The sequence below is a fragment of the Botrytis deweyae genome, assembly GCF_014898535.1.
Source record: "Botrytis deweyae strain B1 chromosome Unknown BDEW_012, whole genome shotgun sequence".
Lineage (NCBI taxonomy): Eukaryota > Fungi > Ascomycota > Leotiomycetes > Helotiales > Sclerotiniaceae > Botrytis > Botrytis deweyae.
This window is the reverse complement of record NW_024066219.1, coordinates 311,165-338,606: the sequence shown is the minus strand read 5'-3', so window position 1 is coordinate 338,606 and position 27,442 is coordinate 311,165. Positions and strand designations below refer to the sequence as shown.

The 27,442-nt window shown below is 41.4% G+C and overlaps 10 protein-coding genes across 10 annotated transcripts; 6 read left to right on the top strand and 4 right to left on the bottom strand.

Moving 5' to 3' along the window:
- Positions 1-1,694: 1,694 nt before the first annotated feature.
- On the top strand, positions 1,695-3,987 carry EAE98_005927 (uncharacterized protein; the record flags this gene model as incomplete). Its single annotated transcript, XM_038953549.1, has 2 exons — positions 1,695-2,814; positions 3,785-3,987. 2 exons carry the CDS (start codon positions 1,695-1,697, stop codon positions 3,985-3,987), a joined length of 1,323 nt encoding a protein of 440 aa, XP_038809944.1.
- Positions 3,988-5,711: 1,724 nt separating this feature from the next.
- On the bottom strand, positions 5,712-6,860 carry EAE98_005926 (uncharacterized protein; the record flags this gene model as incomplete). The annotated part of the gene is made up of 3 exons (XM_038953548.1): positions 6,815-6,860; positions 6,633-6,700; positions 5,712-6,568 (listed from the first exon to the last, which is right to left on the bottom strand). Exons 2-3 carry the CDS (start codon positions 6,688-6,690, stop codon positions 5,712-5,714), a joined length of 915 nt encoding a protein of 304 aa, XP_038809943.1. The 5' UTR covers positions 6,691-6,700; positions 6,815-6,860.
- Positions 6,861-10,104: 3,244 nt separating this feature from the next.
- EAE98_005925 (uncharacterized protein) lies at positions 10,105-11,625 on the top strand (the record flags this gene model as incomplete). The annotated part of the gene is made up of 2 exons (XM_038953547.1): positions 10,105-10,885; positions 10,937-11,625. 2 exons carry the CDS (start codon positions 10,105-10,107, stop codon positions 11,623-11,625), a joined length of 1,470 nt encoding a protein of 489 aa, XP_038809942.1.
- A 1,161-nt stretch (positions 11,626-12,786) lies between these two features.
- Positions 12,787-14,144, top strand: EAE98_005924 (uncharacterized protein; the record flags this gene model as incomplete). Its single annotated transcript, XM_038953546.1, has 2 exons — positions 12,787-13,654; positions 13,717-14,144. The coding sequence occupies 2 exons, from the start codon at positions 12,787-12,789 to the stop codon at positions 14,142-14,144; spliced, it is 1,296 nt and encodes a 431-aa protein (XP_038809941.1).
- A 2,197-nt stretch (positions 14,145-16,341) lies between these two features.
- Positions 16,342-16,935, top strand: EAE98_005923 (uncharacterized protein; the record flags this gene model as incomplete). The annotated part of the gene is made up of 1 exon (XM_038953545.1): positions 16,342-16,935. One exon carries the CDS (start codon positions 16,342-16,344, stop codon positions 16,933-16,935), a length of 594 nt encoding a protein of 197 aa, XP_038809940.1.
- Positions 16,936-17,444: 509 nt separating this feature from the next.
- EAE98_005922 (uncharacterized protein) lies at positions 17,445-19,276 on the bottom strand (the record flags this gene model as incomplete). The annotated part of the gene is made up of 5 exons (XM_038953544.1): positions 17,445-17,778; positions 17,846-18,263; positions 18,413-18,788; positions 18,873-18,921; positions 18,981-19,276. 5 exons carry the CDS (start codon positions 19,274-19,276, stop codon positions 17,445-17,447), a joined length of 1,473 nt encoding a protein of 490 aa, XP_038809939.1.
- A 2,566-nt stretch (positions 19,277-21,842) lies between these two features.
- Positions 21,843-22,385, top strand: EAE98_005921 (uncharacterized protein; the record flags this gene model as incomplete). Its single annotated transcript, XM_038953543.1, has 1 exon — positions 21,843-22,385. The coding sequence occupies one exon, from the start codon at positions 21,843-21,845 to the stop codon at positions 22,383-22,385; it is 543 nt and encodes a 180-aa protein (XP_038809938.1).
- A 788-nt stretch (positions 22,386-23,173) lies between these two features.
- Positions 23,174-23,659, bottom strand: EAE98_005920 (uncharacterized protein; the record flags this gene model as incomplete). Its single annotated transcript, XM_038953542.1, has 1 exon — positions 23,174-23,659. One exon carries the CDS (start codon positions 23,657-23,659, stop codon positions 23,174-23,176), a length of 486 nt encoding a protein of 161 aa, XP_038809937.1.
- A 620-nt stretch (positions 23,660-24,279) lies between these two features.
- Positions 24,280-24,810, bottom strand: EAE98_005919 (uncharacterized protein; the record flags this gene model as incomplete). The annotated part of the gene is made up of 1 exon (XM_038953541.1): positions 24,280-24,810. The coding sequence occupies one exon, from the start codon at positions 24,808-24,810 to the stop codon at positions 24,280-24,282; it is 531 nt and encodes a 176-aa protein (XP_038809936.1).
- A 642-nt stretch (positions 24,811-25,452) lies between these two features.
- On the top strand, positions 25,453-26,406 carry EAE98_005918 (uncharacterized protein; the record flags this gene model as incomplete). Its single annotated transcript, XM_038953540.1, has 1 exon — positions 25,453-26,406. One exon carries the CDS (start codon positions 25,453-25,455, stop codon positions 26,404-26,406), a length of 954 nt encoding a protein of 317 aa, XP_038809935.1.
- Positions 26,407-27,442: the final 1,036 nt, after the last annotated feature.

The following is a 27,442-nucleotide window of genomic DNA, read 5'->3' as shown; positions in this document are numbered from 1 at the left end:
CTCTAACGGAATTGGTAAATGGCTTTTTGTGATGATAAACTGGAAACCCTTGATTCTCTACTGAACAGATTTCTGGTGGTTTCGTTATCTAATAATCAATTAATGATTGTGGCTCGGAGTTTATTCGGCTCAATCCTGGTATGTAAATGTACCAAACATGTGATCGTGATCTACACCTCCTCGACCTATACAGTAACCTCTTCTCTCACTTCATAAGAATAACAACAGAACAACATTAATATCAAGGCTTTCCATTTTCAATGGTTTCATAGTATCTACATTTATTCTCAGAAAAGAGATTACTGTTTACTCCGAAAAGTAGTTCCTTTTCCATGTCTAAGGAATTACCAGTCCCAACATCCCCTCCTCCATCTACCCATCCGAGCCATCCAGGAAGCGAGCTAGGAGCGCTTATGGCCTGCCAATAGGATTTATCCTACTAGTACCGTCAATAGAGCTATATAATGCGCTAATGCCGGTTAAGATATCGGACTGGTGTTGTCGGTCCATAGATCAAACGGGATAATATCCGTACCCGGCTGACTTTCTGCAGGATGACATCCAACTGTTGGAGATATAAATATCGCACTATGCTGTTACAATATCTCTTTTGCTATTCTTGAAACCCCCAAACGTTGCGTATATTCTACGATTCTATAGGGTAATTTACGTGTCCTGTTGACGAATAGAGTCAATATTCTGCAGGACATTAGATTAGCCCCAGCACTGGCTTTTGGCGCTGAAAACATGCGAAGAACGCCACAGTCTTGGATTGTCAAACATTTAAATCCGAGAACAACCACACGAATGCTATGTGGCAGTATCATAAGCAGGGGGGAGGGGGGGGGGGCAAGGAAGAGTTGGTTTTTTGGAGTCTTCGGCTCATTGATTATTACCCAATGCTCGGCCATGATCTCTTATACGAAACGGGCGCTGACATGTCTCTAGTCAAACTTCGGTCTGAACATCTGCTTGAATGGAGTCTTTTGGGGCAAATAGTAACAAAATCCAAGTTTTTAGTTCAGATTGCCAGTTTTAGCCGTAAATCGTAGTATTTCACTACAGATCATTACTTTCTTATTATATATCGCATAATCGCACAATCATACAGTCACTCTTAAAACTAGTTGTTTGATTAGTCTGTAGAGTTATTCGAATGAATGATTATAAAATAACTAGCTTTATGCTACTCGATATAATATACGACCTGCACTGAAATACTGCGATGTACATCTGAAACTAGCAATCTACACCTAAGACTAGCATCCTACACCTAACACTAGCAATCTACACCTAAGACTGGCAGTTTACAGCTAAAACTAAAGGATTGAATTTTGTCACTTTTGTCGCAAAGATACACCATAGCTTATCCTTAATGTGACCCTATGCTTATGAACAGTGTAACGCAACGGCCTTTCATAACCAATGAATATATCTCCTGAAGAGTCTGTTGCCCGTCATAGATATCTGGAGTAAGTAGGGGGTTCTTTTATCATGGTAGGCGATGGGATTATATCCTTCTTTACTGGCATAATTTGAAAAATTTCGTCGTTCGAGAAATATCGTTTCATTCAAAATTCAATTATTGTACTGCTATGTTATTTTCAAGACTTCACATGCATGCGATTTCCTTCATACTATTGAATCTATCCAGTGCCTATACTTGTCTACCCATAGCATCATTTGCCGACAATATGACCTCCACAATTGGGAAGGAAACGACAACTAATGCTACAGCTATAGATTCGAATAACACCAGAAGCACGGTGAACTCAGGATGGACTCAAAGCCCAGATGGACGAGGCAGCTTTGACATACTCTGGAACTGTGCCTCTGTTATGATATTGTGCTCCTGGTCGATACTCTGTTTAAATCTTCCTGCGCCAGGCGAAACCATCTTTGTGAGTATCTGCCGGCGATTGTGGCTTACGGCTCTCGGTTTTCTTGGCCCCGAATTCATCCTGCAAGCAGCAATTGGGCAATGGGCAGCAGCTAGACAGTCAGTAAAGGAGTTTAGAGGGGCTGGGATTGAGGGGTGGGAAATGATACATGCCTTCTTTGCAAATGCTGGAGGGTTTGTACTCAAGACTGCAGATCACCCGGATTATTTCGTTCCTTTGAACGCAAAGCAATTGCTACACCTTGTTAAAAGCGAATACGTTCTCTTGGATTCGACTGAGAACATAAAAAAAACTGTCAAGGATCGGAATAAGACAGATGGTGTTCTTCGTGCCATCACGATCCTCCAAACGACCTGGTTCATGGTGAACTTTCTTACCCGCTTGATAGAACATCTACCCGTTACTGGATTGGAGATTACAACAGTAGCATTTATATTGTGCGCCTTGGGTACTTCTGTGTGTTGGTGGTATAAGCCTGCAGACGTAACTACCCCGATAATCATCTCATCTCAATTCACCATCGCCGAGATCCAAAATGGTGCCGCAGTGACCAGACATGACCACTCACCTCTTGACTGTATTGTCCCACGTCAAGAATGGCCCTGGTCACGCTTCTGGCAACATTGGATCAACATCCTCCGGTGGATGAGAATCGAGAAAGTCCTCTTTGTCGAGTACGCGAACGAAGCCGGCGACGGCACTTATATCACGAGAATTGAGAATACATATTGGTACGAACTAAATGGGGGTTATATGTCGACTTTCGCATTAATGTCTATCAGCTATCCTGTCATTTTCTTGTCATCCTGGAACGAGACATTCCCAACACATGTCGAACAATTGCTTTGGCGCATCTCATGTGTTGCACTTGCAGCTACTATTGTTATGTATTTTGTGGTAGTGGTGTTATGGTGTTCCGAATCAGAAGAAGAACGAAAAGTCCGGCGAGAGATCTGGGAACAGAAGGCTGCAAGAAGACAAAGAGTCTCTTCTGAAAAGCTAAGTCGGTTACCCTACTTTCGGGCCAACAGGGTTTTGGGCCACCCTTTTACACCAAAAATCACTTTTTAGGCCTATTAATATCTTTATCAATATATAATATAATTCAATGAAAATTTGTATATATATAATTTAGATCGATTTAAGCTTATTCTGAAATTTTTAGATTTTTAGGATTTTTCTGTATTGAGAGCTAAAGCTTCAAAATATCGATTTTCAAATTTGTATGGGAATCACATACAAATTTAGAATTTTTATAAAACCTTTAATAACTTTTTAACAACAATTATTAAAAGAAAACTATATATATTTCTGAGATATTTGAGCTTGAATCTATATAGAAATTCAAAAAAAAATTCAAAAAAATTAACAGATATAGAGATATAGTATACAGTGAGTTTAGAATAATATAAATAATCCCTGTCATTTTGAGGGTACCCCTTTAAATATTTATTTATGAGAATTTTTTTATTTTTTCTGAATCTATTATATGAAATATATTATAAAGTGATAGTGAAATTTTACAATATATTTTTAACAATTTTTATTCGAAAGTTATTAAAGATTTTATAAAAGTTTCAAATTTGTATGTGATTCCCATACAAATTTAAAAATCGATATTTTGAAGCTCTAAATCTCAATACAGAAAAATCCTAAAAATCTGAAAATTTCAGAATAAGCTTAAATCGATCTAAATTATATATATACAAATTTTCATGAAATTCTATCCATAAATGAGAGAGTTAAAATTTCCATTTTTGGTGTAAAAAGTGGCCCAAAAGGGGGGTGGCCAGAAAGTGGGGTATCCGACTTACATGGCGCATCTCGATTTAATCAACTCTTACACAAGACCACAAGTCTCCAGTGGTGGTATGATTCCAAAGCCAAAATAATCAACAATTCCAAAACGAATGATCCTTTACTCGACGTCAACCCGAAAGCCCAAGTGAGCATGTACGTTTGCGCCTTTATATATTGTTGTGCCAGGACATATCTTTACATAGCGGATCTGACGCAGTTGAGATCGATGCCCAAAGGCGCCTATGAAACTGTACATTGGCCAAGTTGGTTCCCTCATATTGAATGAGTGAATTCCCTACAACCATGCAATTGCATGTTACGAATCTGAGGATGCTATACGTATCCGTAACTACGTCGATCGCTGGCGATCCGGATTATATGCCTCAGCATTTTATTTCCGTCTTTCATGAAGCTTTTTACAGTCAGTCAACTTGGTGATTCCAAAATTTTGCGATGTCGAATATATACTTCATGAACAGAAGAGGGCGGGGCTGTGAGGAATAAAAAGTACCTGGATGAATTTTGGATGTTGAATACATAATTCCGTAATACATGGTGTCAAGAAAATGAGTCTTATGCGGATGTGAGTGCAATTTTTGAAAGGTAATTGTATTATCGGATGAAAATAATGCTGTATCAATCCGGCAACAACAAACCAAGAAATTCAAAACCTTCAGATGCAAGGTATCTAAAATAGGAATGAAATTCCTAGAGTAGAATGGAATGAAGCATTTCCATGAAAGCTGGCTTGGTAGGCTTGAAAGAATGATGTTGTGGATACTATCTATCTAGGAGCATAGAATGTATGGGTTGCGATTTTCTAGTCTCCTTCAGTCTGATATGGATGATAAACTAGTACTAGGTAGTATCTAATTTGTTTATGTGACGAGAGATGATGAGATAAACAGAGTATCATATCATATCTAAAGACACCAATACTTTTCAGACTTCAGATTTTCAACCTCTTTTAACAAAAAGGAAATTTCGAGAAATCTTAACATGTGAGATTACCCAATTTTTTGGTAAGTCTTCTCTAGAAACCTTGAAGTTCTTGTGATAGTGAATTCAAAATAAAGTTTAAGTCAAAAACTTCACTTAGTAAAAAGGGAGTGATTAAGACTAAATATACTAACTACACGCATAAATGTTATAGAATAGCCCCTTGAATGTATACATCTACACTATATATTAACCGAGACTGATTTAATTCTATCGTCAAGATTATTTATTCTATCAATTCCAGGTTGAGATTGTAATAATTATTTAATATTTTAATGCTTAAATAAATTAAATATCAAGAAGAAACTAACTTTTTAATTCAATTTAATAGGCGGAAAAAAAGTATTTGAATAATAAATCGTAGTAGCTTGAATCGATAAGCTGTATTTATATGATTACATATCATCATCTGATTTATTAAGCTGTTACTCTTTAATTGTTGTATTAAAGTAGATATAACCAATTCGATATCGTCTAATGTATTTTTGCATCAAAAATTTAACGGTTTCAAAAGTCTTGACTCAAGTCGTTGCTGCAATGAAATTGAGGATAGACGTCTAAATATCCAACCCCAAACTAGAGAAATTGGAACTCTCGTCTGATATGCGTAACAACAAGCCTTTTGATTGTCCCAGTCAATTAAAAAACTATCAAACCAATATCATCCGAAGTAATCAACAATGTTGCAAAATGAAGATTTCCCAAAAATTTGACATGATCAATTCAAAAATCACGAGGCTGCACAGCCTTGAGGTACGATGAAGACACAAATCTCTCGAGGAAACTGACTTTGTATTAAAACAGCGGCGAGGCTAGAGCCTCGCATGCTTGAAAATAACTAATTAAAAGGCAGAAATCCATTACGTTTTATAAATCTGACCTATCGTGGGCCAGAGTTCTACTTTAAAAGCAATTTAATAATCAAATCCACCGATGCGTACCAAGATAATAGACCGCACCCCCATCATAGACCAATTATTCCTCCCTGCCCCTAACTCCCGAACCATCCAATCAATTACATCCATTTCCAACCGTCGCCATAGCCGACCAGATAAGCAACCAAATCAATAGCCCCAAGAAAGCAGCTTGCGCGGCATATACCCACCACTTGTAGGGATGAATCCGCGACGGTTCCTCCCTCTTCTCCCGAAGGATTGTCGCGAAGCATAGGATCGAAACTAAGGTAAAAGCAATGAAGAAGGCAGTGATTACTATACAGGCCTGCCAGGCACTGCAACCCGGACCTCGCTTCTCATGCTGATGAGATCCGACAGCACGACGTTTTAGGAATCCCAGAGATCTGAATAGACCGTTAGGTCTGTTGCGGATTGCGGGAGAAGAGGTTGAAGTTGGGGATATAGTTGGAGCAGATGATGTAGCAGAGGCTATAACGCCAGCAGTGCAGGGAGTTAAGACATCCTGGGAAGAAAGATGGCAGAGACCAGTAGCGAGAGTCGTGGATAGAGTTGAGATCGTTGTAATGGCAGTGGTTGAAAATATCTCTGTTGTCAAGATCGTAGACGCTAGGAAAGCCGTGGTTGCAACGGCAGTGGTTGTAGAGAGTTCAGTTGACAAGATTGTAGAGGTGAGAGAAGCCGTAGAAGTGACGTTAAGGGTGACTACAGCGGTGCTTGTGCTCTGAGGCAGAATAGTAGTAGCGACGACGTTGGTATAAGAGACGTATACGATGGAAGTAGAGTATACGGTTGATTTTGCCCGTTCCAGGTAGACAAATCCGCTACCACCAGCGGATACAGAGGGATAGGGGAGAGTCTCGACCATGGAGGATAGGTCTGAATCGAACGAGCCAGCAGTCGCTTGGGCGCTGATAAGAGCGCCAGTGGAGGCAGCAGAGGAGAGAACAACATCTAGATAAAGGTCAACGACCATGGTTCAAAGCTAAAAAGCTGGATATAGGAGAGGGAAGCTTACCTTGAGCAAGAGTCAAGACGAACACTAAGAACAAGAGCAAAAGCTTATAGACATCCATCTTGATGTTGCTTTGGAAGCTTAATTAGTATGGTAGTCTAAGATATGAGATCTCACTGGGAGGACAATAAGATATACTGCTGGGAAAATTCTGCTCTGGAAGGAAAGGAAAGAAAGATACTTACAAGACGAAAGATAAGCCAGAATTGGGTTACAGAGCTTAAAGAGTGTTTCGAAGAACTCTGAGTGTGAATCAGAGGTATCGATAACGTTGATATATGGTCTAGAACAACGCGCAAATTGATTTGAAAGAACGATTTTCGTTATGGGAGTCTATGAGGTCGGGGAGAGGAGTGTGAATTGGACTGTACGTATTGTACGTAATTCGAAATCTTAAAGAAGCTTTTACGTAACGACTCAGAGGTGTGAATTGAGCTTGTAGGTATTTATCCCAGGCTATAGGAAGTTGCAGTAATGTAAGAGGACACTTTGAATTGATGGTATTAAAATATCTTGGTAGCAAGAAGTCTTCTGAATTGGTGCGCGTTGTGGTTGTCGAAGATTAAAAACTTTGTCAGGAAATGAATGAGAACGAAGTTTTAAATAGAGAAGACCTTGGAATCACTTACAGCTTATCATTTTTTCTCTCTCAGTGAATAAGCGAGCGTATCAGAGAGACATTCCGACCAAAGCTCTCAGCAAATTGAATACCTTTCAATTCGCACTACAGTGAATGACACGATCGCTGAGAACGATCGCCGACATACCGATAATTATCAAGGATACATGTCGATCATGGTGAATATAATGAGCCGGGGAAAAAAGCAATAGTCTGATAATAGATACGATCAATCCGTTCGAGGCTCATGGCTTGTGGATGATTGTTGAAGTTGCGGTCTGCTTGTTGATGACTTGGAAAATATGCAAGGAATGACCAAGCCGATGGGTCTTGCGTCTCTGACTTAAGACGCGAGGGCCAAGATGATTTGCCATATGAGAGAGCCTTTGAACTCCATCGACTGCTTCCAAAATTCCTAGTCTGATGTGGCAACGCTGAAACTGACTCCAAGTGTTATAGGTCAAGCGTTCACGATGTATGATGGAAATCCAAGAAGCGCGTAAGTCTCTTGACCGAACGACAAAACGCCTCAAAGCATACCAGCAGGTGGCGAACATCCAAACCTCGACGCCGGAACCCTGAATACAAGAAGTTTCGGAGGTCCAACTCTCCATATGAATGCAGCTTGACGTTTTGTTGTTCTTTCAACTGCCTGAATGAAAGGTTGAGTTAGATAAGTAAGCATGGACCTTGGGACATGCCTTGGAATATGCCGTATACCAAGCCTACACTAATGTATTCATAGAGCTACTTTGCCAATGCAGGAATAATCGCTCAATACGAACATGTGCCAAATAGTCGAGAGGCCCCTCGCTTTCGTGTTAAGTCTACGACCATGTCCTATCTTGCAGAGCTTCACCGGTGTCAAAAACAATATTGATAACATCAACAAACAAACCCTGGCACATATCCGAACCATTGGGGCTCTCCAAGAGACTCTTGATTCTACAGATATTGCCAGCGAGCTTCCGTCAAAAAGTCATTTGGTGTGCTCCAATTCAAGCCGTCATCCGACTTTTCACAAGAGCTGGACCTGACCTCAAAGCTTGAACAGCAGAAAATGATACTATACTGAGCATCTGCCGGTGAATTTTTGGGAAAGCATCGAAAGATCCTGATATGAGTTGAATGTGGTCTGTATGAGCCAAACGATGGCTCTATAGCCACCCGTTACCGACGACGAACCTTATTGCAGAGTGACGACTCTGAAACTAGAACATCAGTAGAAGACAATTCATATATGTGGCATAACAAATAAACTTCAAGAAGAAAAGGTATCGAAGTTGAGAGCCATCTGAACCGCGTCATACATCCACTGAACATCGACAACTCGCCGAATGGTTCACATCCTCAAAACAGAACGTAGGGCAAGCATTCTCAACATATCGATGCTCTAATCAATGCATGCAGATTTAAGACACAGACTGGCCAGGAACAGAACTGTTGCCATACATCGGCATGATCATAGTGTGTACCACTCTCCTTGGAGAGTACGGAGCAATTAAGAGGAAGCAAGCTGTGCAGACTAGTTAACGTAGTCACACACACCGACCTAAAACTTCAACCTCCGGTAGAGCTTTCGTCTTGGTTGACGGAGATTTCACGAGATCATTTGATGAGTATTCAGGCGAAACTGAGATACTAGGTATACTCGAAAGGTTGAAATTTCAAAGGTCTCAAATACCAGAATGCATTTCAAGGACCATCTTTTCCCTGTGAAAGTCTGTTTGTTCCTGGCTTGAGGACATGGCTGAGAACATGGCTTCAAACACTGCATGGCAGAACTAGACGCTTGTCTATTGCCACAACTTGAATGTGCAATGAGACTTGGATCGAGGAATAGTTTTGGTAGCATTCCAGAGGTTTCCAGGTTTGCTTTGATTTACTTTTACAGAAATATTTTGGATGGTTCAAGCTCGGAACACGGCTTTTCCTCGGAAGTGATGGGCTGTGATGGCTCGAGCGTCTTTCATCACCACACCACTTCATTACCTGAAGGACAAGTGAAATTCTAAGGCCAAGCTTACATTCGACGGATAGCAATATATGGAGATGGCAGTAGTTCAATGTAAGCTCAGAGACTCTGTTGACTACAAGTTCTTTGCTCAACAAAAAGCTCCAGCATTGTAGACTGACTAGCAATTACTCACCAGTACACGGTAGAAAGGAGACCACAGAGGTCTTAAGCCACAAAAAGATGGCTGAATGATGAATGAGCTGTGGCCAAACGTATCAAATGATATGGCAATTAGATATGAGATGTCTGAATAGGAGATCTTGATGGATGTGTAAGAACATCACTACTTGTGATTGAGCTTGAATGTTCTGTCTCACAGTCTTCAATGGGTTTTTAGTCTGTTCCATGTTTTTCTTGCTCATTTTTATACCCATCTTGTACTGGGGAGTAAAGAAATTGTCTTATCACGGTCAAAACCCATAGTGAGACTCTTCTAGCTTCTTCATGACTATCTGTAAGCGCATTTTGGCGTTTGCTTTCGGTTGAACCTCGGATATATGTGATAGACATCCTCAACTTTCATTATCTTCTGTTAAAACATACTTATTATTATCTTTCCCTTCCCCCCAATTTATTGCATTACACATTACTCCCTCGCACATTCGAACAATGGCCTGGCCATATCCTTGAAATATTCAATTCATGTAGCTCATGGAAGTTACAAGAACAAAATTCACGTTCGGACGAAATTCCTAATACACAACAACTACAGGGTGGCGGATACAGATCGCAAACCTCTAACAATACTTCCTCCGCAAAACGCACAGGTGCTGGTAAATTCGACGGAAAAGCAACACTAAGGAGTGCAGATTTCCTGTTCACAATAAAAAATAAGAAATATGGCTACGAGCACCGATGCTGCCCCTATAGAAGTGGCAGAGTGTATACAGGTCGATGGAGCGGAACACAAGATAGTCAATATTGGAACTGGCGGAGATGTCATCCTCGAAGTTCTCTTTGAAAATACGAAAGCTTGCACAAAGTCGATACCGAACGAGACGATTCAAAAGCTACGCAACTCAAAATCGCCGTTCCCTTCAGCACGAGTATTCTACCGTGTCCGCCTTGATACTTTGAAGAAACACTCAAAATATTTCGAACGCCTTCTTGGCTCAGATACATTTGGAGAAGGTAGGGCTATATCCGCCAGGTTTGCAGAGTTGTCCCTTTCGAGCAAAGACCCTTCAGAGCTACCAGCAGGAGAACTCCCTCGAATTCAAATAACAGATGAAGATGATGCAACGAGGACCATCGGGAGGGAGTTAGTTTTCAAGGATATGCTCAAGATCATTCATGGCACAGCACATTCTAGCAAGTCTATAACTCTTCTCTACATTTCAATTTTGGTAGTTATGGCAGATAGGTATGATTGCATGACTTTGATCGCGCGATACGTCGCAGGGAAATTCTCGAGCTTCAAATATCCGCCAACTCTCGACAAAACCACGGAAGAAGTTGTGCGACAGAAGATACTGATATTCTACCATACGAATCAAGCATTGCGCTTGTCCGCAGCGACGAAGGAGCTCATTCTTCGCGGCTCATCTCGTTGGTCAATATATGAAGAGACAGATTCTGACTTTCTAGCGGCTTGGTGGGATCTGCCAGAAGGTCTAGAAGGTGATTGATAGGTCACAATTTACCAATTGCAATATAGCTAATCCATTGCAGATGAGCTTTCATATCGTCGATCACGGATAATTTTGACGATATCTTCCCTCCAAACACATTTTCTTTCTCTGTATACATCTCGAACACGACAATGTAAATTAGGCTATGATTCGTCAGCTGCCTGCGATTCCTTCCAGCTCGGTGAAATGGTGAAGTTTATGACGAGAAGAAACCTTCTCTCGCTCATGCCATATCAAGCAGTCTCTCCTGACGACCCAGAATTTATTTGGCCCGGAACATACACTGGTGATATCGAGCTGCTTGTTGCATTATTGCGAGAATGCCCAAGTTATCAAATTGACAAGAATCATGGGCATTGTGGTTTACGTAATAAAATACTTCCTGCTCTGAGCTACATCAAAGATTGTATTGATGGTGGCATTGGCATTAAGTCCCAATTCTGGAAAACAGAAAGATCAAATCAAACCTGGATCCCTAGCCCGTCGACAAACAATAGCAACAAGAAAGCCTTTGTTGTAGGAGGCAAAGCAGTAGGAGACGACATGGCAGAAAAGTTTTTCGATTTTAAAAGCTTGAATAGAGCGGACCTTACGTCTGGCGGAAGATCACTTGGTGTAGACAAAGCAGCGAGAAAATTGTTTCTAGCTGACAAGTGGGATTGGATAAGGGAAGTAGAAACGGAACAAGAGAAAGAGAGGATGTCAAAGTCTTCGTTTTTCAGATTCTGAAGATCTAGGCGTAATTACGACTAATACCCATACATAGAGAGTATCGGTTCGAGATAATGTAGTACAAACGTATTCCGAATACCAACTGAGTTATATCATACGGCCAACCTTGTGGACACAATGCCAATATCTGGGGTAGATCTCCATTCAAACCCCCAAGAAGGTTAAAATAATTTAGATGCTAGTGCAAAAGCCTACCGCGAAAGCCCATTTTTGAAACACCCTTTCCGTTTCACTAAAAGGCATGGCAGCAACGAATTGATCAATTGAAAAGGAGAACCTTGGAATGTTCTAGCCATAAGAGAATAGATTAATTGGATAATACTAATCTCACGAAAAACAAGCTTTTTGACACCCATGCTACTTGAAGGATCTTAACCGAGCCCCCTCACTTCCCAAAGGATCTTTTGCCGCTGCCTTCTTTTGCCCTTTGTAACTTGAGAGATTATTTGGTACGTTCCGGAATAACAGGTCTGGTCGTGATGGGCCTGTATGAACATGGAATAATTCGAGGGTTTTCTCCGCGTGGGGACTATGGATTGAGTGGAATGACCGAACTATTGATATTTAAGAGTGGTAAATCAAAAGAATCCTATGCTTTTCTTTGGGACAGGTAGATGCTTGCTTGCAAGGTATCACAAACAAACATACAAGAATCCATATAGAAGGTTTCATGTATAAACGTTCGGATATTAAATCCGAATATTTTCCCCACTTTACCCCTTTAGCGATAAAACGTTGACTGCGATTCGATAATTATCCCTCGATCCCCTGTTTAAACAAAACACATCAGATCACAAATTAACGACCTTGGTGACAGTTATTTAGTGATTCGCGTCATAATCACATAGTGTTCATCTGTTTACAGAATTTGAGCGAAACGCTGAGTCCCGAAAAAGAAAAGTGTCATGAAATTAAAGTACAGAGAGGGTCCGGAGCGTTGTTTGCCATTAGGATAAGTTGTCAACTCTAAATGAGAGGGGGAATGGGGTTAATTAATTGATGAAGTGGAGCATCGTGAGATCTCATCTCTTTCACTTTCTGAATAAATACTTCCTCCTCCCGATTTAAGCTTCCCTCTTTCTTACTCTTCCTTACCACTCTCACTACAGTCATTCATTCATTCATTTTTTCAGTCGCTCTCTTTTTCAATTCTACGCTATGCGTTTCACAAACTTTGTTTTGGCAGCTGGCCTTACAGCAACCGCATTCGCAGCTCCGGTAGCTGTTAGAGATGAGGATGATAGCTGTATTGCCGATTACGACGATGAGACCAGTTCCGCTGCCGTTGTAGCTCAAACCACCCTTCCTTCTTCCTCCGCCGCTGTCGTTGCAGCCACTTCAGTTGCACCATCAAGCACTGCCGTCATGACCTCGGCCGCCGTCGTTGCTTCTTCAGCCGCTAGTCCGGTTGTTGCTAGTTCTTCCGCCGTTTCGTCCGCTGCTGCAGTGGCTGCCTCTTCCTCCCCAGCTGCCGCTTCCCCTAGCAAGGCTGCACCCGTCGCTGCCGCATCCAGCAGTACAACTGCCGGCAAGTTGCAATGGATCGGTGCCAGCGAGTCTGGAGCCGAGTTCGGTCAAACCAACCTCCCAGGTGTTGTTGAGAAAGATTACACCTTCCCAAACACCACCGCCATTCAAACTTTGATTGATGGTGGCATGAACATTTTCCGTGTTCCATTCCTTTTGGAGCGTATGGCCCAAAGCAGCATCACCGCTGACCTCGACGCCACTTATCTTGCTAGCTACAAGGAGGTCATCGATTATATTACCGCCGCTGGTGCAAGCGCAGTTGTGGAAGCTCACAACTTTGGACGTTATGACTCAGCCATTATCACCTCCACCTCCGACTTCGGTGGCTTCTGGGGCAAGCTCGCTACCGAGTTCGCCGACAACTCCAAGGTCATCTTCGATTGCAACAACGAGTTTCACGATGAGCCTACCGCTACCATCTATGCCGAGCTTAACCAAGCTTGTGTTACCGCTATCCGTGGCGCTGGTGCAACATCCCAATACATCTTTGTTGAGGGTAAGTCATTCTCCAAACTTCTCTTAATATCTGGAAACCTTTTATACTAACATGTTAATTAGGAACTTCTTACACTGGTGCCTGGACCTGGGTTAAATCCGGAAACTCCGTTTCCATGTTGAACATCACCGATCCTGAAGACAAGCTTGTCTACGAATTCCATCAATACCTCGACTCTGATGGATCCGGAACCTCTGCTACCTGTGTTAGCAGCACCATTGGTGCTGAGCGTATCGCCGATGCTACCGCATGGCTCAAGACCAACAACCTCAAGGGTGTCATTGGAGAATTTGCTGGTGGTGTCAACGCTGACTGTGAATCTGCTATCTCTGGTATGTTGGATGCTTTGGCTGCCGATAACGAGTACTGGTTGGGTGCTTTGTGGTGGGGTGCTGGCCCATGGTGGAATGATTACATCTACGCTTTCGAGCCACCTACCGGTGCTGCTTACGCCCAATACTTCGACACTCTTGTCAGCTATGTCGCATAAGCGTATGTAGATAAGATGTATGAGTAGGGTTGGATGAAAAGGCTATGGCTTAGGAAGTGGTTTCTGATTCGTCTTGTATATATGTATTAGCATGGTCCCTTGTGGAGTTGTTTGCTTAAAGGGGGTGTTTTAGTGGAAGACAAAAGGGGGCGGAATTAAATCTCAATCCGTTTCCAACTTTGAATATTTTGATCCAACTTCGTGATGCCATGTATTGGTGCAACTAAGTCTTTAATCATGATTGCTGCTGTGATATGACCAAACGACAGACAGAACACCGTTTATTTAAAGTTTGCAATCTCATGTGGCATTGTGGCCTGAGAGAAGCACAAGTGCCGTCCTTAAATTATGGGAATTGGCCTTCTACAACCACATGCGTTTGCCATGATACCTCACGTGGCATGATCATATGATGTTCGATTTGGCATTTAATCAAAGAGTAGAACACCATACATACATCCGATTTAATAACTCCTTCACCCATAATTAGACGTGATTTTTGTGCCTCACTCTTCGTAGGAGAAAAAACGGGCGGCAGTTGACCACTGGCAAAGCCCTTTAACAATTCAATTGTTCCATTCCAATTCAGAAAATTAAACATTTAAGTAATTTCATGAAATGAAGATTTTTCATGGATTTATTCAATGTTGTTAACTTTTGTTATATTATTATCGGTTGATCCGTTTATTTATTAGTGTGATCAAATTTGGTCTCTCTGTTCTCCTAAGTAGAGCCTCATTAGTTTCAGTCGAATATAAAATTCGAAATTCAATCACATTTAATTCAATCAAAACAGCTTCAAATTGGAAGATTTCCAGTTACAAGATAAAATTTGTGTAAAAGTGCATGAAACTAAGAAAAAAGATCACATTCTGGAATCACGTTATCATTTTGAGTGTATAAAATAGAGTTCGCACTCCATTTTGCTGCAGCTGTTCTTTCCCTGCCAATCAAATTTCTCAATCAGACTGGTGGCCCACTTTTCCTTTTGCTTTTGAACGACATCAATTTTTCACACCCTAAGACATGGTCAAGCTACTCATCAAACCGCCATGGTGTTGGTACAATAATTAGTTAAAGCATCTAGCTATTCTCAGAAGTTTTTTTCATTCATGTAAATTGCATCGTAGTCACTCACGAGCCATGCCTAGGTGTTTTCTAAGCATTTTTGCGGGAAAGGAGCGACCACGCGATTCTGCAGATGGAAGTCAGTTTTCCTTTCTCGAATCTAGCTCGCTGTCCGTTTACTTCATTGAGGCTCGTGGCACTTGATGCTATTCACGAATTGTGTACAGGAGCAGTCAGGCCCTAAATACGGCGTGAAGCTTATAGAGACAGATTTTTAATCTATGGTTTAAATTGTTGATTGGACCCAGAGCTGGCATCTTACTCATGTGCCATTCACATGTTCTTCATGCCCGCTTTCGAGAGTAGTCATCTAGAATTTCGGAGTGTTGAACCACAAGTGCTGGTTTACAAGCCAGTTGTGTCTCTCTGTATTCTTTGCAGCTTTTTGTAGTATGTGATTTACTGCAGCGCGTGGAAAGAATCTGCTTCCATCGTTGCTTTTTTTTGTTTTCCTTTAACACGTTTAATCCATACAATCTTTACAATCTGAATATTCTTTTATTGTTCGATTGAACTTTCCTGCATGATGCAGAGGTCTATGTACTGACGAGTAAACTGCCCCAGTGTAATAAAACTAGATACTGGGGAGTTTCAGCCAAAACAATTCTACATATTCAATAACTATGCATTGTTCTTGGTGGTGCATGATCACTCGCTCGCAAACCACACTTTTCACTAGTGCCGTAAGGTACCGCCATTTGGTTGAGACTAATGACATGCATGATACAACCCTTTCAAATGCTACGGTTGGCTGACTGATCTTTAATTTTCTGACATCTTCTATGCGTGCAGTCAGTATTGTACAGCATGAGTCTAAACATCTTAGCCTTCCCTGTTAGATCAATATGACGTCAAATTCAAGCTGACTACATCATTCTTACAGCACGTTACTCCTTTCTCTTGCTACTTAATGATAGAACTCATCTAGTAACAGTACCACTCAGCAATAATTTTCTACAAGAGACGCCTTTCTACCTACTATTCCCTCTCATAATTCACTAACTCCCCCCATCTTTCTCTCGAGACATCCATCCAAAAGCAAACAAGAAATACTTTTCTTCACTGCAAAATGCTGAACACTATGTCTGGCGGTTTCATTGTGCAAGCGGTCCACCGTACCCTTCAAGCTCGTCGTGTGGAAATACAATTGGCGAAACTCGCTCTCCAAGAGGAGAATGATTGGGAGATTGCAGCAATTCCCGTCCATCCGTGGCTCAAATTTAATGGCAGTGATAAGATGTTAGACATTTTACTTGACTTTGCTGGTTTGAATTCTCCATTTCAGCATAACAAGCTCACCAAGACTCTAATCAAGATTCTTCCGAAATACTCGACCCATGCAACCAATATCCATATCGATATTGCATATGGAATCCCCCACATGGATGTCATCAACAACAACACCAAAGCTGCTCGCCATTGGGCCATGGCTAACGTCGTCTATGAGCTTAACAAGTTTCGCCAACTTGACTCGGTTCGAGTCTCAATGTCTGTACAAAGAGTTTACTGGGAACAGGTGAAGCCCGTCAGTGCCATCTATGGATTGGACCATCCCCACTGGACTTTCGACATTGTCGAGAATGGTGCGGAGAACGCAGTTGAGATTGATTCTGACATTGATTGTAAATTAAGCTCTCATTTCAATGATGAGATGTGCTGGTGATGGAAGATGTGGGTTTTAAGCGAATCTATTCCCTAGACTACGGATATTTCGGGGTGAAGGATGCATCTACCCACACCTTACCATTTACCTTTGCGATAATCATCGCAGGTTAGGCGATGATGCGAAATTGGGTGGCAGCGTCAAGTGTTACTATAGTATATAATTTCTGGGGCTGGCCCATGAACCGTTTCTTGTATGATACCACTCAATTTCAATAACACGGCTAATAGCTACTGCATAAGAAAAGAAAAAAACTTCAGTTCCCGTACTTTCTGTCAACTTCTGATTGCTTGTATTACTTTGATCAGCTTCAATAGCTTTGATCTTATTCATGCTTAACAAACTTTCTAGACCGCAAGACCATGGCATTTTTTACAATTACTGCGTCCAAAATTCGCAGTATCCATTTCATGAATTGGAATTTAAAATCCTATCTTTAAAGCAAGCAAGAGAATATTAGCCTGATCAGAGCCGTTTTGACGCTATGTACAGATAAAGGCACTCGTTCTCTAGTAAAGTGATTGACATTCCCAGTTGGTTGCAACACTTGTGTTTCCAGTACCCACGTACTTTGCCTGTTGAGGGTACATACAGATTGGTCGTTGGTTGGTGACGTAATCCAATGTAGCTTCATCATTCCATTTAGTTGCAATAACTTGAGTTGGTGCGGTATCATTTTCGACCCAGTCGATCAAGGCAAGCAATACATCATGTTGAGCATTGTCAAAACCAGGCTTACTATGGATCCAATAACCGGTGGAATCATCGCCAATGACCGATGCTTGGGTAGTACCTCCAATGTACCAAGGCGCGTTCTGGGTAGAAGGAGTTCCACTGCAATGCCTATTTCGAAGTTATTAGATACTCTGTGCTAACATTTTCGACAATTTGATTGTTGAGATTTACTCACTCCATTCCTGGGACCAAGAAAAATCGATAGAAGTCATCCAGATCAATGCCTTGGGATTTTAAAGTGCGCAACACATGTTCGTAAAAGTATACACTGCTGGCGGTCGCTATAGAATTATCTGCCATACCATGGTAATGGATAATCTTGCTACCCTTCTTATAGAAGGGAGAAAGATCGAAATTGTCAGCAGTAGCATTGCCAGGGTTGAGAGCTTCAGACAACGCGACAAGATATTCGGGATCCCAATCATCAGCAGTGAAATTGGTTCCTAAACCAAGGAAATATTGTGGGTAGTCGAGATCGGGTGACGAACCGCCTCCCCAGAGACCTTCGCTACCGATCTCAAAGTGAGGGAAGACGAATGTCTGGTTACCAATTACCCAGTCATTGTAATAGTGATACAGAGTGTCGAGCTGAGCTGGATTTAGACAGTCAGTAGTAGAATTTCCAGCACAGAGTAAGGTTTCGATCCGCAAGTGACAACCACGAGGGTCAGAAATAATGTTGTCAGTAACGCCATCTTGAGGATCGCATTGTTTAAGACTCTCAGCGGCAATAACTGAAAACATTTGCTTGGGATGTAGCCAGGCGCGGTTGATGGATAATTGTAAAGCGCCGTTTGAACATTCCATAGTTGTAAATGGACAGTCCACCAAGCAGGGGCACCGATTACTGCACCATCAAAGTCGTCTGGGAACTCCTCGACTTCCTTTAATCCTTGTCGTCCTCCGGTGGAGCAGCCGTTGTAGTAACCGTAAGTGATATTTTTGCCATAGTATGCTTCAACTACCTCCTTGGCAGCGACAACAGACAGATGCATGGCACGCCAAGCCCAATCTGTTACGGATTCAGGGTCAACGGCCCAAGAAGCGTTACCAAATACACTTGAATCATGTCCAGTATCAGTCGACATAGCGGCAAAACCATAAGAGGCACCAGCACCCTATATTTCTTGTCATTAGCATCTGATAAACAGAACGTATATAGTGATATTTGAATGGTAATGAGATCCGAGTAGTAATCATACCATTTCAAGATAATTGACACCTCCAGCAAACCCAGAATTTCCAGAAGTCCTTGAACAAATCAGCATACGATTTTGTGAAGTACATCTTGTCCACAGTTATATACATACAAGAAGCGGCCAGTCCAGTTCTTGGGAAGGAAGAGACCACAATTGAAAGTAGTGCCTGCCTCCGTGGACATCTCAATCTGTATGGCACAGAGAGCAGGTAGTCGTGCCGGGTTGGTTGGAAATCCAGTGTCGGCAACTGGCACGGTGAACGTGGCATTTTGAGATACTTCCTGGACCAAAACCACTGTAGCGGTGGGTGGAACGATCGCCTCAAAAGCTGCTACGGAGCAGTTTGGAGTCAGAGCATGTGACAGTGTAGCCAATGCGGCGATGGACAGCAATAGAAGTTTAGCCATTGCAGATGAATGTTCAAACTTCTTCGATTTGAACAATATAATTTTAAAGTGTCGAGTATTTCTGCTGTCCTTTATATATTAAGGTTACGATACGTCTTCACCCCCATTTCATCACAGACCATCGAAAAGGTCAAGAATTGGAGTAATCTCCGAGAAGGACTTTGAAAACCCCTTGTGGTAGCGGCGACGCGTAATAGAGAACATTATTCTCTCTGTTTACTTTTGTAGCAGGCCCAATTAAGCTCTCGTCAGGAATATTTGCTCGAATGGACTGTCCATTTGCTATTTAGCCAATAACCTGGCGAAGATCGTTTTCAGAGTCCACCTATTTACCTTGATACTTCTTCAAGATAAATTTAGAGCTTACAAGTCTACAAGGCAAAGGAAGCCACTACCTCACGATCGATCATATCATCAGTAAAGTGCCGATATCCAAAATATATCGGCGATTATCATATGCGCCGAACTTATAAATGTGGGACTGGTCATTACGACGACTGGTCAATATTTTGCCCTGGTATTATTTGAACACTTACCATAGAGATCCTAACTTCATGTAATCATGCATATTCAGGTACGAACATGGATCTGAAGCCTAAGAAGAAAACTATGGAGTATTTAATGTACATCTCCCGAACGTTGATCTTTTCCTAATGGATTCACCAGATTCCAAACTTCGAAAACCACAGGTGCGAATACGCACTTACGCGTTTTTATCAGGATAATGGGAACTGGATTGACTCAGCCCTGAAATGTGATACTATAAAATTAGGATTATTTAAATCGTCGGTTTATTTTACAAAAGTTATAATAACCGAGCGTATGCCACCTTTTGAAGATTCAAAACTATGTTCATACGAGTAGGATTGAGAACTAGAGCTCCATGGTATGGTAATATTTTGAGGATATATGAAAATTAATCCGCGGAACAAAGTGATAAGATTGTTGTTGATCTACATTTAGTTGAGGTACATTGCGGGGAGATATTCGCTTAAAGTCTGGCTGGTATCGCTTTCCGGGGAAATCGGTTCCTTTTCCTAGATATATAGAATAAATGCTTAAGTTGCAAGGCAAATTTTGTCTAGGTGGATACAGAAGTAAACATCGTTTTTATTCATGAAATGAACAAGACGGGAATGATCGAATCCTGGGGAGGTTGTACCTCTGAAGTAGGAAAGTAAAGACAACACAGATTCTGTCGAAGGACACTTGAAAAAGTTGCAGAGCAAGGCCCGTCTGTAAGCAGAGTAAGAAAAACTGAAGGGTTCATATTTCTCTCTCAAGACAGGTCGCAGAAATTGACTTTTATAATCGTACTTCTTATCAAGGGTGTAAAATCCTAACTACATTGTATTTCTAAACATGACTGGATAGCATCTTTAAGGCTCGAAACAAGCCAAAAACTCAAAGTCGTCTCAAGAGTCTCAAAACTCCACCCCAAGTCTTCAAGTTTCTGTCTCAATTCTATGTTCTTACCGAGAAATCTGCCCCAGTTCCTCAGCATGAGGACCCTAAAGCAGCTGAGGACTTCAGTCTACATTTAGATTATCGCTGCTCTCAAGTTATAAGTGACTAACGACTTGATGATCGTTGTTTTTCATGAATTGCTCTCGAGATACCCCATAATATCTTGCAAGAGTACTGAGCATGCTCCAAAATACCTGTTCAAATACATATTGCGCAGCCTAGTTCAAAGCTCCACATGAGAATAAGACAGGTATCAGAAGACACAATACCCTCGCTCGAATTAGGGAATTACATTGTCTCTTGTATCCGTGCTTGAACTCCCAAAAACACACAGTTTTCACAATTTTGCAGATTGGATACAGATTGCTGATAATAGTAATAAATCATCTTGATTAGTCATTTTCTACACCTTAGTATCATATCTGAGGAACTGAGTTTCTCTAGCCCCATGAAAATCGAAATAGAGAGTTCTGCTTCTATTGCGACTTCTTCATGATTCTAGGATAGTATAGAGCTCTTTTAGAGAACTTGTTGATCAATTCAGAGCTTTTGAGTAGCGGTGGACGGTTGAAATTGTATAACGGAAGGATTTCTTTTGAGATGGGAGACCACCGTTTCCAAAACGATGATTCTATACATACACACTCCATTTATTCTTCTCAAGTCACCGTGCTATGAATGATTTTCCTGATTAATATATACATTTTGAGTCTCAATCTTGATACTGATTATATAACGCCGTACCTAATATCTACGCTCGTTGACCGTAGCACTTGTACTGTCTCGCCAGTACAAACTGTTCCCGAGAGAATCATGTACGGCAGTGAAGTACGACATGTGCATGTATTTGGTATTAGTGTCTTCTTCTGGAATCATAAAGGTTCAAGAGATTCTGAGTTTCCTCCTTCAATCTTCTTCTCATTACATCATTCTCAATAGGACCTTCAATAGCACCTTCAACAACACCTTCGACCGCACCCACCTTCAACGACAACTTCAACAATACCTTCAACAAAACTTTCAAACTTCATCATCACAACAACTTTCCACACTTTTCAGAATTCCACTGAAACCTATTTCTAAAACTACATCATTCAAAATGGCCAACCATAAGGGACCAAAATCAAATGCCAACCGCCGCAACAGAGCCACCCGCCGTGCTGATCGTGTTGCTGATATCCCTGCACACGATATGGTACAATATGCGCCTAGCAATGCAGCTCTCTCTATTGATCTCGATTTTCTTACAACCAGATTGCCTGGAGAACAGCTGGACGAATTTGATTCTTTGCTCGAAATCATCCCAAGATATGGCAATGATACAAACATCATCCATTTGAAGATGACGTTCAAGGCTCCTGAAGAAGATATTGAGTGTATCGACAGACGTGATATTCTGGCTCAAGTTGTTGAACAGATCAACAATCTCCCTCACATCAAGGAGATCTCTTTCGTTATTGCGGTTGATCGATTCAACTGGAAGCAAATTGACACCGCATCTTCTATCTATCGCCTCAAGCTCATCGACTGGGCTTTTGAATTGAAAATCAAAGATAGAGAGGCCCAAAAGATCCTTGCAGGTTCCCAAGTTGATCGCGAGCTACGAGTTGTAGAGAGAAAGCTACAACATTATGCGATGTAGAGTCGGAAGGGAAGGGCAGATGGGGATGGAAAGGGGCTAAACAGTGACCAGTCATAGTGTTTTGGGAAGCGGGAAAGTCTGCACAAGATCAACTTTTCCCTCGAACAGGACAGAGCTTATTCCACCGAAGTAATGTCATATGGGAGTTGATCTTATTGGGTTTTCATGGTGTATGTGTGGCTTACGCAGAATGAAGGGGCTTTAGCGAAGCGGGTGCTAGTACCATGGTTTTTAATTGACTTATTTCATCATTCTATCACAGATGATCGCATGTATCAGGCAGTTACTGAGACAATACCATCCAGTTACATACCAATTATGTACCTCTTCTGTCCTTTATGAAGTGCCTTGTGAAACTAGAAATTTCAGTGATGCACATTGCTTGACCGCCGTTGTGACCCGCATAATCATTTGTTTCCTTGCGTATTATTTTTTTGTACTCATCCCTAACTTTTTTCAGTATTTCCATCTCTGAAGTTGCGCATAAGCAATGAAAAAAAATCAGAAAATTTGCATAAGTCACATCGAAATGAACTACCACTGTATGTTTCAAAATGGCAGTAGCTCCCAGCAAAACCTCGAGGGTTCCGTTTCAGTGATAAAAAGACTCGTATATTCTATCATTCTCTACGAATAACCACACCATAACATGGATTTCATTATTCCTGCATCATCCAAGCTGTCTCCTGCATTCTTTTTCGATCTTCTATCTACATAGAAAGACAGAGCAAAAAGAAATCTCCGCAAGACCATTCATCCCGCCAATATCAATTTCCTTTCTCCAAATTCTAATCCGAGTCGGTATCCCTTGTATAACAAACCTCCTCGTCGCTATCGCTACCAGTCGAGTTTTCGTCAGAACAATGGCTACCAATCAATTCCGCGTACCAATCCGAATCCATCTCCACTGTGCCTTGATGACATGCTCTCACATAGTACTCAAACATGGTCCACCCCCTAAGGAGACGAAATTCAAGAGCAAGAGAAATCTGAGAAATATCATATTCGCGTAGCCAGAATATAACATCAGTTCTATACAAGTCGAACTCGTCGTTGAGAGTTTCAATTATTTCAGAGAGATCTCGCTCGACTCTTATGAGACCGCAATTGTCGTTATCTGGTTCGGGGAAGCAGATATTGAATACGATGCCTCGGGTAATAGGGGCGTACTGGGAAATATGGTATTTGACATCGGAATACTCGTAGTCGTAGTTGATTATCAAAATCCCATGATGGTATGAAAGCTCAGAGTGCCAAGTAATACCTGAAGCCATTTGGGCGTTTTTGGATCGTTTCCTTGATGTTGGATTTTTTTGTTGTTATTGATATGAAGGTGCGCTTTTGCTGATGAGATACAAGTTGATAATACGAGAATTTTATTGCGAATGACCTGAGGTTATATATCTTCCAAAAATGTGTGTCAGGCTATGGAAAGATTAAGACTATTAAAGATGCTAATGAGATGGTCGTAGAATGAGCCCTCGAAGGATGTCTTTGTTCCCAAGAAACTCACTTACAGCTTGAATCATCGAAGAAACCAGTTCGTTGTTTTCTTGCGATACTACTTGACATAGATATGTCTAGACAAGTCTCAAAATTCGAGTCTCCACAATCGCATGAAACTTCACCTAACAATGACAATTATGACTTCGAAATATCTCACAGTTGACAACAAGACAAAGAAATGGTATGCTGAAAGTTTCGTGGCATCTAGATTTCATAGCTCGAAGGAAAATATGGGCTATTTGAGAAAGATTCGCAGAACTTAAGATCTCAAGGTATAGCTTTTGTAAACATGATTGAATTGACTATAACTAGCTGATATATTCCCCCATCATCCTCAAGAAGAACCTTCATCTACCTACCAGAAAAATAACTGTGAAAAAATTCTATGTCATTCAAACATTCTAGCATTATTGAAGTTTTCGAGTCGAGTGTAAAGTGGTGAACCCGGGCCGATAGAAACATAATTTCCATGTCTACCACGTTTGTATCTCAAGCTCCACTGCTGGCAACGACTACGCAGATCCAAAAACGGAGAAACACAGGTAACTTGGCGGAAGTCATCGGTATCGAGGCTCAAACTAACTTCTAGGGACCTCAACCGACGGAAGTTTTTAAGAACTCGAACAATATCTGCAACACGTTGTAGATTCTCTTCCTGATTAAGAGGGCCATAATCAACGGTATGTCTGATTCCGAAAGTTGGAACGTTGCAGCGAAATCTGTTCTCTGCTTCGGGGAATTGGATTTTGACGACAACTTTTTCGGTGAAGGCGGCATATTGAGTTAATGTATACTCCAACGTCTCCCCTTCACTTTCTGTGTGACCGAGGCTATAATCGTAGTTGATTGTTAAAGATCTGTTATTGCGACTGTAACTGAGTTCGCGGTGGCGTGGAATGCCATTAAGTACAGTAGCCATTTTTGGCTGAACTCTTGTCGGATGATGGAAGATGGATATGTTTGCGTGAGGTGTGATGATGATATTATGTTAGTATGCTCGGGGAAATTGTAGATCTTAAGTATTTGCCAACGTAGCAAGCTTTCTAGGCTCGGACATCATAAAGAAAATGCCAAAAACGAACCACAAGAGCATGCTCTCGAATCATGAAACTGAATTCATTATTGATTCGAGACAGGTGTAGACTACGAGTCGAATCTGTAAAAAACCTTTCGAGAACACCCTGCCCGAGAAGAGACTTGTTGTCGGATGTCTTAGACCTCAACAAAGAACAGAAATCCAATATGAATTAAATGAGTGCTCCTCGAAAGGTTGTCATAGTCTTCCGCAAATTATAATCAATCAATCTGTTGAAAGGTAATGTTCTATAATCTGTTAGACAATGCGACAAACGTATACTTTACTTCCATGCAAAATGCTCGTGGCAGCTAATACATGCACAATGATGCCTTGTCACAGGTGAAGCCCTTTGCGAGCTCTGATGACCATATTATCATTGAAACAACTTGTCTCATAAGATTTCAGACATACCAATCATTTCTCGATAACAGCGAACCTCCCTAATCTCCATAGAATAGCGAAGTAATCTTCCTCAGTATCACAATGCCAAAACGCAAGAACAAACTCAATCGAACCGATCGCTTAAGACGGGATACTGCACATATCGAACCACATAAGGGCTTGGAAATTGTAGAAGGATCTTTCCAAGTCATAACGATCAACAAAGATTGGCAAGTGCATACTCAGCGCAGAGGTAATAAGGCCTTCTTAGCACGACTCCCCGAATATCTACAATATACCAGGAGAATCCGTATCGAGATTTTATGCCGGGATCCAGGAGACAGACGAGCGCACGAAGATACCGCTCGGAAGACCGAATTATTGACCAATATAAGGGACTTGTTGAATAAATCCAACGATATCGATAGTGTAGAGGTAATCTTTTACATAAAGAGGGAGGAAAACTCCGACCCATACATTCCTCAGCTTCAGGCTGTTATTCCTCCCCACACCCCGAACTTCACGGAATGGACGCTACAGTGCCATTGGAGAAGGGGACCAAAGATCATCAAAGTGAAGCGCGATTCTGAACTGGAAAGAAAGATTACCACCCATCCATGGTTAAATTTGCGACACGGTAGCCTTTTGATCATCAAAATCGACCACACCAAGAAGCACAGACTACGCAAGAACATCAAGTATGTGGATGAGCGCGAGGAATTGCAGGAATCATTCTTCAAAATTCTACCTCTCTTCTTGAACCAAGCAGCTGAAATTCGTATTGAAGTCACACCATTGAAGCCCCAATACTTGTTGGTACGTATGTTTCAAAACGACAAGAAGATGATTGAAAGAATGGTTCTACTTGTCAATGAATATTGGAAAGTCGAGAGGATCAAGGTTGTCTTTCGGGTTGATGAACGTAAAACCAACTATTCAAATTTTGCAAGTTGTTTTGCTGACTTAAAGCCGGCTTGGAAACTTTTGGTCGTTATTGATAAGGAAAATCGAAGGGGGATACCACTAGGCTCGCTCGTTTCGCGCAGAATTCGGTAACTTCGTACAGACTCCAATTCCGGCACTTCACCAGGGGTTGATCGGCTCACAAATCTTTGCGGTGAGATGATCATGGCTGTCATCCACGAGCTATTCTCAGACTCTACTAATTCTCTACGTGCTTGCAATAAATTACTGGAATGCACAATTGATCCACCAGAGCTCTGAGATACCCTTCGTGTTATTTTTCAGATGGATCCCAAGGATATTCTTCCGGCCGTAAAACAATCGTCAATCACTCATATCTGTTCGCATTCTTTTGGGCGTGCAACTTTAGTCGGTATTTTTAGTTCCGAATGCAAATATAAATTAGATTTCTCCGATCGATTGACATTAAGAGTTTTCGCACTCACAGTGATTTCTCCCTTTGAGAATAGACGCAGGACAATGTCTCTTTACATCGGGTGTTGGGCATTGGACATTGAATGCAAGTCTTAGTAAATCGAAGCCGTCAGATCACTACATTCACTTTTCAGTTCATCTGATGAGGCGCTGATTGTTAGCCTTGCTCATTTCTTCCACCAGTGCAATAAGTATGAGGGGCTCATAGTTGATATTTCAGAAACATATCAATAGATTTCGCTTAAGTACCTAATCAAATCAAATCAAATCAAATCAAATTGCTAAACCCACAACGGCTGAACAATACAAACATTAAGTCTTTATTCATATTAAGAAGTATACGAAATCAAATAGATAATGTAGAAAAATGCAAAATATTGCAGCTAGGTGTCATATAAAATCAACAGAAAGTATACTCTGTTTAGCTCGTGTCAATATAAAGTATTATAGTGTATGCATTTTCCTCTCCCTCTTCTTTCCTCTCGTCGACTGAAAGAGAAGAGGGATAACTCCAACTAAGAGGAATAAGTAGATTAGGAGATATAGGAAGATTCCCGAGAGACAACAAGGGGTTTTGGGGCTTAGAAGAGGAGGGGGGATTGCACACGCTGAAGTGTTGTAGATGTATAATTTGGTTAGATAAACCAAGTCAGGAGTTTAAGTGTACCGCAAATGATTTTAGGACAACTATATG